The sequence below is a fragment of the Scyliorhinus canicula genome, chromosome 12 (genome assembly GCF_902713615.1).
Source record: "Scyliorhinus canicula chromosome 12, sScyCan1.1, whole genome shotgun sequence".
Classification (NCBI taxonomy): domain Eukaryota; kingdom Metazoa; phylum Chordata; class Chondrichthyes; order Carcharhiniformes; family Scyliorhinidae; genus Scyliorhinus; species Scyliorhinus canicula.
In genome coordinates, this window is record NC_052157.1 from 156,181,221 (window position 1) to 156,196,342 (window position 15,122).

General features: G+C 48.8%; 1 protein-coding gene across 7 annotated transcripts in view; it reads left to right on the top strand.

Annotated features, from left to right (window-relative positions):
- The window catches only part of LOC119975096, a 207,652-nt gene that overhangs the window by 151,142 nt on the left and 41,388 nt on the right, over nucleotides 1–15,122 (top strand). For all 7 annotated transcript variants that reach the window (XR_005462652.1, XR_005462651.1, XM_038814616.1 and 4 more), the window contains 2 exons: nucleotides 914–1,013; nucleotides 6,669–6,765. Coding sequence is in view for 5 of the 7 variants with exons in the window: in XM_038814616.1 (XP_038670544.1) it covers nucleotides 914–1,013; nucleotides 6,669–6,765 (197 nt within the window). In the remaining 2 variants the exon portion in view is untranslated. The remainder of the gene's footprint in view (nucleotides 1–913; nucleotides 1,014–6,668; nucleotides 6,766–15,122) is intronic.

Here is a 15,122-nt window from a genome sequence, read left to right on the forward strand (position 1 = left end):
CGGAGAATCGTCGCAACCGCGCCATGACACCGGCGCACTGAAGAAATCCCCCGCGCAGGCGCAGGTTGGCGCTGCCCAACTGCGCATGCGCGGGTTGGCGCGGCGCCTATTTGGCGCTGGGAAGGGAGGCTGGAACGGCATGAATCCAGCGCTATGCTGGCCCCCTGTGGGGGACAGAATCGGTCGTCCCTGTGCCCGTTTTGCGCCGTCTCCATTTGGGAGAACCGCCCCCTACATGTTTCAGTGTTATGGGCCAGAGTTTAGAGAACCCAAAAGTGTATCATGGAGTTCACCTGACCCACAGCTTTTAATAAATTGTAGTATGGGGAACACACGGCCCACTCTACAGGTGTGGTACAGCAAAAATGGAGAAGTATTTTTTCAGCAAAACAATGTTTATTCTATGAACTCAAGATAACCTTTTTAAAACACACAGTGAACATCTTAGCAACCATTAATCCAAATACAACCCCCAAAGAATACAACACTAAGTAATCCTTTAAACTTTCCTTTTAACATCCATAAGATTTAAAACACCTTTTACCAGAAGCACATAAGGTTAAAGTCACTACTGTTATTAGTTTTAAATCACCAGGATCGATTTACAGTCTTTATATTACAGAGAGAGACTCTAATGCACCTTCTGGCTATGACTGCAGCTATCCAGCTCTGAAAACGAAACTAAAACACACACTGCAGCCTGCTCAAAAACGAAAGTAAAAAGCTGACAGACAGCCCAGCTCCACCCACTCTCTGACATCACTAAAGTAATAAACACCCATTTCTTAAAGGTACTCTCACTACAGATATTTATATACACACCCATTTATAAACGCCCATTTCTTAAAGGTACTCTCACATGACAATAGCAAACAAAATTTCTATTAAAATAAAGTTTTAATTGTTTTTGTAGTCCACTAGTTTTGAAGAGGAATTAGAAATTTCCAGAGCGATTTATCGGAAAAACACCACCTCTTTGAGAAGCTCCAGCAGTTCCGATACTGATGATGTTGGTAAGTACATCAGCAGTGGGTCAAGCCATAACGTGAGTTGTATCAGTGATAAGTGTTATTCTTCATTTGTAGATATTTTGCCCCTTTTGGAATAAGCAACTTTCTCAGCTTTGTTCCATGAGTTTTGAATAAACAATACAGTATGTGTCCAGATGTGTCTGCTCTCACTGGTAAATAGCTTGAAATTCTTTAGAGCCTTTCCAATCAGGTCTGAAAAACGATGTGAATCATAGAATTTACAGTGCAGAAGAAGGTCATTCGGCCCATTGAGTTTGCACCGGCCCTTTGAACGAGCACCCTACTTAAGCCCACGCCTCCACCCTATCCCTGTAATCCAGCAACCTCACCTAATCGCTTGGACACTAAGAGGTAATTTAATATGACCAATCCACCTACACATCTTTGGACATGGGAGGAAACCGGAGCACCCAGAGGAAACCCACGCAGACATGTGGAGAAAGTGAAAACTCCACACAGTCGCTCGAGGTCGGAGTTGAATAGGACCCTGGAGTTGTGGAGTGGGCGCTGCCCAGTTCTTGTGGAGACAAAGTCCCATCTTCACATTGAGGATATCCTACACCATGTTATGCAAACAGATAAGATCTAGCAGCTCAAAATCCAGAAGGCACCGTGGCCCATCAGCAGCAGTAGAATTGTATACAACCACAATCTGTAACCTCATGGCTCAGCATATCCCCCATTCTAACATTAACGTCAAGCCTTGGGATTACCCCTGATTCAATGAAGAATGCAGGATAGCATGCCAGTAGCAGCGCCAGCCATACCTAAAACTGAAATGCCAACCTGGTGAAGCCAGAACGCAGGACTACCTGCGTGCCAAACACCAGAAGCAGCATAAACTGGGCTAAGCAATTCTGCAGCCAGTGGATCAGAAACAAGCTGTGCAATCCTGTCACATCCAAACAACTAGCAGAGGCTCCACAAATATCCCCACCCTCAATGATGGAGGAGTGCAACACATCAGTGCAAAACAAAAGGCTGAAGCATTTGCAACCATCTTCAGTCAGAGGTACGGGTGGATGATCCATCTCGGCCTCCTCAGGAGGCCCCCAACATCATATATGTAGGTCTTCAGCCAATTGCAAAGAATATGGGCCCCGACAACATTCCAGCAATAGGACTGAAGACTTATGCTCCAGACTTGCGCAAAACCAACTGTTCCGGTCCAGCTACAACGCTGGCATCTACCCAGCAATGTGGAAATTTGCCCAGATATATCCTATCTACAAAACGCAGGACACATCCACCTCAGTCAATTACTCAGGATGCTTTGACAAAGAGTCGCCCCGACTCGAAGCGTTAGCTCCCTTCTCTCTCCACAGATGCTGTCAGACCAGCTGAAATTGTCCAGTTTTGCCGGGCGGCACGGTGGTCCGGTGGTTAGCACTGCTGCTTCACAGCGCTGAGTACCCGTGTTCGATCCTGGCCCCGTGTCATTGTCCGTATGGAGTTTGCACATTCTCCCCGTGTCTACGTGGGTCTCACCCCCCCCCAAAACCCAAAGATGTGCATTTGCCCCTTAATTGGAAAAAATAATTGGGTACTCTAAATTTATTTTAAAAAAAAGATTGTCCAATATTTTCTGTTTTTGTTTCAGATTCCAGCATCCACAGTAATTTGCTTCTACCAATCAATTGCCAGTCAGTCTACTCTCCATCATCAGCAGTGATGGAAGGGGGCCATCAAAAGCGCGATCAAGCAGCACTTACTTAGCAGTAACCTGCTCACTGATGCTCAGTTTGGTTTTGCTAGGTCCATTCAGCTCCTGACCTCATTACAGCCTTGGTTCCAACATGGAAAAAAGAGCTGGACTCAAGAGGTGTGACTATCCCTGACATCATGGCTGGGATGGCAAGGGCAGCACGGTGGCGCGGTGGGTTAGCCCTGTAACCTCACGGCGCTGAGGTCCCAGGTTCGATCCCAGCACTGGGTCACTGTCCGTGTGAAGTTTGCACATTCTCCCCGTGTTTGCGTGGGTCTCGCCCCACAACACAAAGATGTGCAGGCTAGGTGGATTGTCCACGCAAATTGCTCCTTAATTGGCAAAATATAATTGGGTAATCTAAATTTATATTTAGAAAAGGCTGGGATGGCACAATGGTTAGCACTGCTGCCTCACAGCGCTAGGGAACCGGGTTCAGTTCCATCCTTAGGTGACTGTGTGAAGTTTGCACTTCTCCCCGTGTCTGTGTGGACTTCCTCTGGGTGCTCCGGTTACCTCCCACAGCCCAAAGATGTGCAAGTTACCTGGAATGGCCATGCTAAATTACCCTTTAGTGTCCATGGATGCGCAGGTTATGTGGGGTTATGGGGATAGGGCAGGGGAGTGGGCCCAGGTAGGGTGCTCTTTCAGGGGGCTGTGCGGACTCAATGGGCTGAATAGTCTCACTCTGCACTGTAAGGATTCTATTTGACCGAGTGTGACTTCAAGGAGTCCTAGAAAAACTGAAATCGATGGGAATCCGGGGGGGGAAATCTCTCTACTGGTTGGAAGATGGGTGCAGTTGTTGGAGGTCAATTAACTCAGCCCTGGGACATTGCTGCAGGAGTTCCTCAGGGGGGTGTCCTAGGCCCAACTATCTTCAGCTGTTTCATCAATGACCTTCCTTCCATCATACAGTTAGAAGTAGGGATACCGCTGATGATTGCACAACTTTCAGCACCAGTTACAACTCCCCAGATACTGAAACAGTTCATGTCTAATTGCAGAAGTGCCTGGACAACATTCAAGCTTGGGTTGTTAAGTGGCAAGTAACATTCCTAGAATCATAGAATCTTTACAGTACAGAAGGAGACCATTCAGCCTATCAAGTCTGCACTGAGCCTCTGAATAAACACCATACCTTGGTCCACTCCCCTGCCCTAACCCTGTAACTCTGGACACAAAGTGGCAATTTTAGTATAGCCAATCCACCTAACCTGCACATCTTTGGATTGTGGGGGGAAACCGGAGCACCCGGAGGAAATTCATGCAGACACAGGAAGAATGTGCAAACTCCACATAGACATTAAACCCAGGTCCCTGGCGCTGTTAGGCAGCAGTGCTAACCACTATGCCACCGTGCTGCCTACAACAATCAAAAAGCTGGATATTATCTCGGCCAAAGCAGCCTGCTTGATTGACACCCCATCCGCCACCTTCAGCATTCACTCCCTCCACCACCGACAAACATATACATGATGCACTGCAGCAACTCACCAAAGCACTTTCGGCAGCATCTTCCAAACCTGCAGTCTCTACCACCTAGAAGGACAAGGGCAGCAGAAACATGGGAACACCAACGCCTGCAAGTTCCCCTCTAAGCCACACATCATCCTGACTTGGAACTAGATCACCGTTTCTTTAAAGTCACTGGGTCAAAATCCTGGAATCCCTTCCTGACAGCACAGTGAGTGTACCTTCAACACATGGACAGCAGAGGTTCAAGAAGGCAGCTCACCACCTCCTTCTCAATGACAATTAGGAATGGGCAATAAATGTCGCTCTAGCCAGTGATACCCGCATCCCATTAACAAATAGAAACACAACACTTTTAAAAAATAAATTTTAGAGTACCCAATTCATTTTTTCCAATCAAGGGGCAATTTAGCATGGCCAATCCACTTACCCTGCACATCTTTTGGGTTGTGGGGGTGAAACCCACGCAAACACGGGGAGAATGTACAAACTCCATATGGACAGTGACCCAGAGCCAGGATCGAACCTGGGACCTCAGCGCTTTGAGGCAGTAGGGCTAACCCACTGCGCCACCGTGCTGCCCATAGAAAAACAACACTAAACCTTATCAAGCAAGGCTCCAGATCAAAGTGCTTATTCGAGAACACAAGCAGGTGTTAAGTGTTTTCTGCTCATGTAACCACATGGGCGGCACGGTGACACAGTTTAGGTACATCTGTGACAAGTAGATTGGCGAGGATGAGGTCATGAATGTTTTTCCCTCTTGTTGCTTCCCTCATCTTTTGCCACAGAACAAGTCTAACAACTATGTCCTTTACAACTCTGCCAACTCATTCTGTAGTCATGCTACCGAGCCACTCTTGGTGATGGACATTAAAGTCCCCCACCCAGAGTACGGACTGTGTCCTTGCCACCCTCAGTGCTTCTTCCAGTTGGTGTTCAGCATGAAGCCACACTGACTCATCAGCTAAGAGAATCAGTAAGTGATAATAAACAGGAGGTTTCCTTGCCCGTGTTTGACCTGATGCCTCATTGGGCCTGGAGTCAGTATTGAGGATTCCCAGGGCAACTGCCTCCCGACTGCATACCACTGTGCCACCACCTCTGGTGATGGTGGTGTCTGGCACATTGTCAGTAAGATATCATTCAGTGAGTGTGACTGTCAGGTTGTTGTTTGATTAGTCTGTGAGGAAGCTTTTCCAATTTTGGCGCAAGTCCCAAATGTTAGTAAGGAGGGCTTTGCAGGTGCGACAGGGCTGGGTTCCCCTTGTCATTTCTGGTGCTAAGGTCGATGCCAGGTAGCCCAACCAGTTTCATTCCATTTAGATTTCATAGCAGTTTAATACAATTGAGTTGCTTGCTAGGCCATTCCAGAGGGCATTTAAGAGTCTACCAGACCAGGTAAGGACAGTAGATTTCCTCCATAAAGGGCATTAATGAACCATGATAGGTTCAATGTCACCATTACTAAGACCAACTATTAATTGTAGATTTATTAATTGAATGTAAATTTCACCAGCTTCCATGGAGGGATTTGAACCCATTCACCCAGAGTACTAGCCTCGATCTCGGGATTACTGATCCAGTGACATTACCACTACGCCACAACCTCTCTTGATTCAGCATTAATTAATTTGGTTTCATATGTTTTATGTGGGCATTTTGGATTAAGGATTCACTCAAGTGGGGAGAATAGTCCTCCAAGCACCAGCAGCCCTTCAATACCTCACAGCATGGTATCACAAGTGGATATCACTGCGGCTTTACAGCGCCAGGGTCCCAGGTTCGATTCCCTGCTGGGCCACTGTCTGTGCGGAGTCTGCATGTTCTTCCCGTGTCTGCGTGGGTTTCCTCCGGGTGCTCCGGTTTCCTCCCACAGTACAAAGGCGTGCAGATTAGGTGGATTGGCCATGATAAATTGCCCTTAGTGACAAAAAAAAGGTGAGATGGGGTTATTGGGTTACGGGGATAGGGTGGAAGTGAGGGCTTAAGTGGGTCGGTGCAGACTCGATGGGCCAAATGGCCTCCTTCTGCACTGTATGTTCTATGTTCTAATTACAGTGACTCAACCTCTAGCCAGCTGAGGTTAGAGACCGAACCTGGGATTCAGATAGCTGAGTCACCAGGGAAGGTAAAAGATGCTTTTTGGAAACTCCGTAGTTTGGTGCCTGTAAGGACTGTTACTGCCACTTTACAAATAAACAACGGTTAAACATTTATTAAACTATTGTAGCAAACAATAGTTCATCTCATCAAATTGCTTCACCTCACAAATTACCTTGAAGAGAGCAGTGACTGATAAGTAGATAAATGCAGAGGGAAGACAACATGAGTTTCCAACACATGTAATTTCGAAGAGAACATTCCGAGAATCAATGGGAGGGTGAAAAGCAGAAAATGGAAAGTGAAACATGTTTTCTCCTTAATCACAAAAAAATCATGTTTGTCTGTCTTAGTGGAAGGAAAAAAAGTCTCGCGAAAAGTTACAGTACGAAGGAGGAAGGACGGAGACCGGAGCAGTGGCAACAAACTCAGTTCTCTGCCATCGTCTGGGTAAGAGACACATGCCTAAATGTTTAGCTCTTGTTTTATACATAGGAGTGCATCAAAGTTTGCTGGAACCATGACTGGTATCTTGTTTCGCCAAACCTTCCTGTACATCCAGCAGCCATTGGACTCAAATTGCTGAGAGGTGTTTACCACTTTGATTTTTATCAGGCTGCATTCTGATCCCACCCTATATGTAAGAAACACATTTATTTATTTTCTTTTCTGTGGAGAGGAAATTATCTTGTCTAAAGTTGGTGTTCACTTTTCTTCCCAGCAAGACACAGTTGTCTGAACTGCCACCATTTTTACCTGCTCACTGTGTAAAGCTTAACAGCCGTTTTCCCTGTGTTTTTCATTTGCCATTTTATAGAGAACCATTCAAACTCTTCAAATATCCACAGCCCTTAAAAGATTATTTTGCTTTCTCTCATCAGATACCCACAGCTTGTTACTGTGTATCTACTGATATGCTGCTCTGACACTGGGCAATGAGAGGGAGCTCCTGCCAATGTGATAATACCGCTTTTAGAGCTCTAGAAACAGATAATCAGACTGTGAATGTCTGATCAATGTAACAATATTCTCATGTAGTAACACTTGAGAACCTCGGGGAAAATTAGGACTATTCCTCAGTAATGGCAAGATCATTGTTTATCTCATATCCTAGCTTGCTCAAAAGGAACAATTGTTTTAATAATACAGAGCTTGGGGTAGTTATCTAAGCTCTTGCTTCTCTTTGTAAACTCAAGCACACATTCCACTTGATTTTCTTGGAGAAAAAAAAATTCACAATTAAGGGGCAATTTAGCGTGGCCAATCCACCGACCCTGCACATCTTTGGATTGTGGGACTGAGATCCACACAGACGCGGGGAGATAGTGCAAACTCCACATGGACGGTGACCCGGAGCCGGAATCGAACCAGGGTCCTGGGTGCTGTCTCCGCCTTATTTTCTGATCATTTAGAATAAAGTCATGCGCTGAGTGTGTCGGAATTATTATTATTTTTTATAAATTTAGAGTACCCAATTCATTTTTTCCAATTAAAGGGCAATTTAGCGTGGCCAATCCACCTAATGGGGTTGGTTTAGCACAGTGGGTTAAACAACTGGCTTGTAATGCAGAACAAGGTCAGCAGCGTGGGCTCAATTCCCGTATCGGCCTCCCCGGACAGGTGCTGGAATGTGGCGACTAGGAGGCTTTACCTCGTAACTTCATTGAAGCCTACTTGTGACAATAAGTGATTATTATATTATTATTACCCTGCACATTTTTGGGTTGTGGGGCGGAACCCACGCAAACACGTGGAGAATGTGCAAACTCCACACGGACAGTGATCCAGAGCCGGGATCGAACCTGGGACCTCGGCGCCGTGAGGCAGCAATGCTACTCACTGCTCCACCGTGCTGCCCGAGTGTGCCGGAATTGACTGATTATTTACCTTACAGTGGAGAGACCATGAGCAAGAAAGTGGAACACTCTCTTTATTCTGCCTTAAACGTACTACGTTCCAATGTAAAGAGCTGTCAACAACCAAGGGCATGATCTAACAGAAGAAAAAGTCTGTCCCGCCCACTATCTAATGCCAGTTTTTTTCCCGGGCCTCAGTGAGGAATGGCCCGCTGACGCCACACTCAGTCACATTTCCTGCACTGAGCAGCTCTGCGCGTCATTGCAGGAAGAGATCGGGGCGCCACAATCTCTCGGTACTGAGGGGCACACTAAAATTTGGGGTAGAGGGCAGCACGGTGGCGCAAGTGGTTAGTACGGTTGCCTCACGGCGCCGAGGTCCCAGGTTCGATCCCGGCTCTGGGTCACTGTCTGTGTGGAGTTTGCACATTCTCCCCGTGTTTGCGTAGGTTTCGCCCCCACAACCCAAAAGATGTGCATGGTAGGTGGATTGGCCACACTAAATTGACCCTTAATTGGAAAAAATTAATTGGATACTCTAAATTTATTTTTAATAAATAAAAAAAAAAATTGGGGTAGCCACCACAGAGGAGCATTGGAGAAAGATCAATGTCTAACTTTTTTCAGCCAAAATACACTGAGGGGCTGGATCTCATGTAAAACCCTTCAAGTTCGACATAAAATTAATATTTGGTCATAACATCAGTGAGCCAGTGCGTCATATTGAGGGTAAACCAAAGATGCACGGATGAATATCTTTCTGAGGTTCCCAGGTACGGATTGCATGGCAATTGCTCGGAAGTGCAAACTTCCCCATGGCAATTGCCTTCCACTGGGAACCACCCGAAAAATGCAATTTTAATCGCAAACTTCCAATTGTTCTCATTGGGCTACACCAATAGTTACCCAGAAAATGTTAGAAGAATTAAAGCCGATTCTAACTTCTGGGTAACTATTGCACAGACACTTCCGGTGGCGGCTATGAAGGAGTACGTCGCACATTTGGTGGCTCCCACTCGGGTCGGAACTTTGGACCTTTCTCCCCCATTTTGTGTCGGATCTAAAGTGGAAAATTGAGTTGGATACAACTGAGATGCGAAATCCCACATCAGTGCATGGAAAAGCGGACCAGGAGTGCTCGCAAAGGAAGAAATAGGCGAATGGAGAAGGCTTGGGCTGAGGTTGCAATGGGAGAAAGCATGGCGGACGACCGCAGTTCTGGCTCGACGACCCAGCAGTTGACGGAGCAGTTGATGCAGTTTATACAGGAGGGCTTCACCAAGCAGAAACAGGAATGCTTGGACCCGATTAGGGAGTCAATTGCGCAACTGGAACTGAGACTGGATGCTCAAGATCAGGCTATCCAGAAAGTGGAGAAGGCACTGACTGAGCAGGAGGAGCACCAAGCTGCAGTGGAGTTGGAGGTGGGAATGTTGAGAGACCAACAGAAAAGGCTCTAGGAGAGGGTGGAGGATCTAGAGAACAGGTCGCACCGGCAAAACCTGAGAATCGTGGGTCTCCCGGAGGGATCCGAAGGAACGGACGCAGGGACATACATAGCAGGTATGTTTGAGAAGCCACTGGGGGAGGGGACGTTCATCCAACCCTTGGAGGTGGACAGGGCGCACAGTGCGCTAGTGAGGAAGCCGTGTGTGGGTGACCCCTGAGAGCAATGGTGGTGAGATTCCAGAGGTACCTTGACAAGGAGAGCATTGTACGGTGGGCCAGGCAGACGCGGAGCTGCAAATGGGAGAACAGCATCCTGCGTATATATCAGGATCTGAGCGCGGATGTGGCCAGGAGAAGAGCAGGGTTCAACCAGATAAAATCGACTCTTTTTAAGAAGAAGGTAAAGTTTTGTCTACTGTACCCGGCCCGTCTTTGGGTTATGCAAGAAGAGCAACACTTCTACTTCGAGTCGCCCGAAGAAGCGATAGACTTTGCGAGAAGGAAAGGGCTGGTAGCGGACTGAGGTGTTTGGACTGAACTTTGCTGCAGTGCTCATGTGGTTCTTTTTCTCCTTTTAGTTATTTTAAAAAAAAGAAAAGTTTTTGTCTTTGGATGTTACTTGCAATGCCTTTTGTATTGATTTGGGGTCTCTGGACGAGCTGCTTGAGTTAAAATTTGCATTTGCACTGATGGGGGATGGAGGTGTGAATGTTAGATGTTGGATCTTCTTTTTGATTTTCTTAGAGTTTTTTTTTGGGCAATTTGGTTGGGATTGTTTATGTTTGTACATGTGTGTCCGAGCAGGAGGGAGGGAACAATAGGTGGGAAAATGTCTGACGCCATGGGCAGGGGCCACCAAGCTAACTGGGTGGGCTAGCTCACGGAAACGCAGTGGGGGATGACCAGATGGTATGCTTGTTGGAGGAGGCTGTGTGTATTGTGCTGTTACAGGGGGGGGGGGGGGGGGGGGGGGGGGGGGGGAATGTTCTGCTGACGGGGGAGGGACTTTTGCTGTGGGACAATAGGGAGGTTGGGAACGGAGGCTGCCTGGGGGTGGGCCTGAGGATGCGTGGGGTGCAGGCTGGAGACGGGCCCAAGAAAGGTGATGGCTGATCAGCGGGGGGGCGGGAGGTTTACGGGTGTGGGGGCCAGTACATTATTGTCAGTGGAAAGCTGGAGGGGCTGCCGGTGGTATCGTGAATGTGTACGCGCCAAATTGGGATGATGGGGAGTTCATAAGGAGGATGTTGGGGGAAATCCCGCACCTGGATTTGCATAAACTGGTTATGGGGGGGAACTTCAACACAGTCATTAACCCAGGGCTATACCAATCTAGCTCAAGGACAGGCAGGATGCCAGCAATGGCAAAAGAGCTGGAGGGGTTTATGGAGCAGATGGGGGGAGGGGGGGGGGGGGGGGGGGGGGCTGACAAAATGAACCCAGAGCTATCTGGAAGTCAACGACATGGGGGACGTTTCGGCTGTGGTGGTCTGGGAGACACTGAATACGGTGGTTAGAGGGGAGCTGACCTCGATACGGGCCCACAGGGTGAAGGCAGACAGAGCAGAGGCAGACCGACTGATAAAGGAAATACTACAGGTCGACAGGAGGCATGCGGACACCCCAGAGGCAGGGCTTCTAAGGGAACGATGGAGGCTACAGGTGAAGTTTGGCTTGTTAACTACAGGGAAGGCGATGGAGCAGCTGAGGAAGGCGAGGGGGGCGATCTATGAATATGGGGAGAAGGCCAGTAGAATGCTTGCGCAGCAACTTAGAAAGCGGGAGGTGGCCAGGGAGATTGGGAAAGTAGGGAGAGGGATGGGAACCTGGTCGGAGATTCAGCTGGGGTCAATAAAGCGTTCGAGGAATTCTACAACAGGCTATATGAGTCGGAAACCCCAGCTGGGCAGGAGGGGATGAGGCAATTCTTTGGGGGGCTGAAGTTCTCAACGGTTGATGAAGACTTGGTAGAAGAGCTGGGGGCCCCGATCGGGTTGGAAGAGATAGCAGATGGGCTGAAGGCCATGCAATCGGATAAAGCCCCGGGACCGGATGGGTACCCCGTGGAGTTTTACAAAATGTTCGCGGGGATGCTGGGGTCACTGCTAATGAGGACATTTAATGAGGCAAGGGAGAGAGGGGGGCTTCCCCTGACCATGTCACAGGCCACTATCTCATTGATCCTTAAGTGGGATAAGGACCCGGAGCTATGCGGGTCCTACAGACCGATCTCCCTACTAAATGTAGATGCCAAATTGTTGGCTAAGATCTTGTCCTCAAGGATTGAGGACTGCGCCCCGGACGTGATTGGGGAGTTAAGCGGAGGCAGTTGGTGGAAAACGTAAGAAGGCGGTTGAATGTTATCATGATGCCCCAGAGGGTAGGGACGTAGAGGTAGTGGTCACAATGGACGCAGAGAAGGCATTTGACCAGGTGGAATGGGATTATCTGTGGGAGGCACTGGGGCGATTTGGATTTGGGCGGGGCTTCATTGACTGGGTCAGGCTGTTGTATCAGGCGTCCGTGGCGGTGTACAGATGAACACGCTGATATCGGGCTATTTTAGGCTGCACCAGGGGACGAGACAGGGATGCCCCTCTCCCGCTGTTGTTTGCACTGGCCATAGAACCACTGGCAATTGCGTTGAGAGCCTCAAAGGGCTGGAAGGGACTGGTCCGGTGGGGGATGGAACACAGATTTTCGCTATACGCGGATGATCTGCTCTTATATGTGTCAGACCCATTGTAAGGGATGGAAGAAATTAGGGGATTCTGCGGGATTTTGGCCAGTTTTCGGGCTACAATGGGGAAAAGCGATATGTTCGCGATCCAGGCAAGGGGCAGGAGAGGCAATTTGGGGAGCTAACGTTTTGAGTGGTAGGGAGAAGCTTTCAGTATCTAGGCATCCAGGTGGCGCGGGAATGGGAACGGCTGCACAAATTTAATCTGGCCCGACTAGTAGACCAAACGAAGGAGGATTTTCGGAGGTGGGACGTGCTCCCGTTGTTACTGGCTGGGAGGGTACAGATAGTGAAAATGACGGTTCGCCTGGGATTCCTGTTTGTGTTTCAGTGTCTCCCCATGTTTATTCCTCGGTCCTTTTTTAAACGGGTCAACAAGGTGATCTCGGCTTTGTATGGGCGGGTAAGACCCCGTGAGTTAAAAAGGGGATGATTGAGCGGAGAGGGCGGGCTGGCACTCCTGAACTTTAGTAATTATTACTGGGCGGCGAATATAGCCATGATTAGGAAGTGGATGGTGGGGAGGGGGGGTCGGTGTAGGAGCGAGTAGAGGCGGCATTTTGTAAGGGCACTAGTTTGGGGGCATTGGTAACGCCGCCTCTGCTGTTCCCGCCGGCATGCTACTCCACCAGCCCCGTGGTGGTCGCGGCCCTGAGAGTCTGAGGGCAATGGAAGAGACGTGGGAGCAGAGGGAGCTTCGGTCTGGTCCCCAATTTGCAATAATCACCGGTTTGCCCTTGGGGAGGTTAGATGGAGGGTTCCAGAGGTGGCAGAGAGCAGGGATCGAGAGGATGGTTGATAGTTTATAGAAGGGAGCTTTCCCAGCTTGAGGGAACTGAGGTGAAGTTTGAACTAACGGCAGGGAATGACTTTAGGTACCTACAGGTGCGGGACTTCCTACGCAGGCAGGTCTCAACCTTCCCGCTCTACCACAAGGGTGATACAGGAGAGGGTAGTTTCATAGGGTGGATGGAGAAGGGAGGGTTTCGACATTTATAAGGAGCTGATGGGGTCAGAGGAAACACAGACTTGGGAGTTGAAACACAAATGGGAAGAGGAGTTAGGATGGAGAGTTAGAGGATGGTCTCTGGGAGGATACGTTGAGCAAAAGTCAACGTGTCCACAACATGTGCCAGGCTCAGCCTGATACAGTTTTAAGGTCGTTCACCGGTTCTCACATGGCAGTGACCCGGATGAGCAGGTTCTTTAAGGTGGAAGACAGGTGCACAAGGTGTGCGGGAGGACCAGCGAACCATGTTCACATGTTCTGGGCATGCCTGAAGCTTAGGGGATTTGGCAGGATTTTGCGGACATTATGTCCAAAGTGTTGAAACAAGGGTGGTGCTGCAGTCAGAAGGGTGGTGCTTTACGGGGTGTTGGAAGATCCGAAAATTCCAGGAAGAGAAAGAGGCAGGCGTTCTGGCCCTTTGCTTCCCTGGTAGCCCAGGAGCGGAATACTATTAGCTCGGAGGGACTCAAAGCCCCTCGAAGTCAGAGACCTGGCTATCAAACATGAACTGGCTGTCTCTGTGTGGAGAAATCAAGTTCGCCTGATTGAGGGTCACTGTTAGGGTTCGCCCGGAAGGTGGCAGGCCGTTTAGTCGACTCTTTCGGGAAAATTAACCGTTCGGGGGGGGGGGGGGGGGGGGGGGGTGGGGTTAGTTTAGTTTAGAGTAGGGGGTTAGAGATGGTGGGACGTGTGAGAGAGGAAGACGGTTTTTGCACTGTTTATAATTGTATGTTACACTGTTTTTTCTGTTATTGTTTATAAAACCATAAATACCTCAATAAAATATTTATTAAAAATAAACTATTGAACAGACCTACAGCGATCTCCCACGGGACTTCTTCCACATCCACGAACCCCAGGGTAGTCCACCCAGCCAACCCTCCTACTGAATTCCCACAGCCTTCCAAACTCCCTGGGCTCTTCCCCCAACCAAACTGATCCCCTCATTTTCACCCCACCATGGGACTGCCCGGCATCGAGGTGTCTCCCACCATCCCCAAGGACTTCCCCACACCCCAATACACCAGGAGCCTCCCTTTATCCCCACTGACTACCCAGCCTCTCCCCCAACACCATGGGACTCTGCCTCCATCCCCGCCAGGCTCCTCTCACCTCCATCACCTGACCCAACACCCCTTCCCCGATGTCAAATGGTAGCTAGTGCCCTAAAAAGGGGACGTGGTTTCCTTCCCTTCGACATTGCTAGACCCTGGGGACGTGCTGCACTACTCCAATCTCGCCTGGACTGAGTCGAAAGGTCGGGTGAGACAGGATTTCAGGTAAGAAGCTGATTGCCATTCCAAGGATGTTCAAGCTGTAAATAGAACTTGTATGTACTGAGAGGCAACACAGGGTGCCACATGCGCTGTGGAAGAAAACTGATTCATAGAATCATGAGGAGCCATTCAGCCCATCAAGTCTGCACCGCCTCTTGGAAAGAGCACCCTACCCAAGCCCACACCTCCACCCTATCCCATAACCCAGTAACCCCATCCACACTAAGGGCCATTTAGCTTGGCCAATCCACCTAAACCTGCACATCTTTGGACTGTGGGAGGAAAATGGAGCACCCGGAGGAAACCTACGCACACACGTGCAGACTCCGCACTGACAGTAACCCAAGCCGGGAATTAAACCTGAACCCTGGAGCTATGAAGAAATTGTGCTAACCACTGTGCTAACGTGCTGCCCTTGTTTTGCACTTTAGGTCATGTTAAATTTGAAATCCTCTATAATGTATAAAGTTTATGAA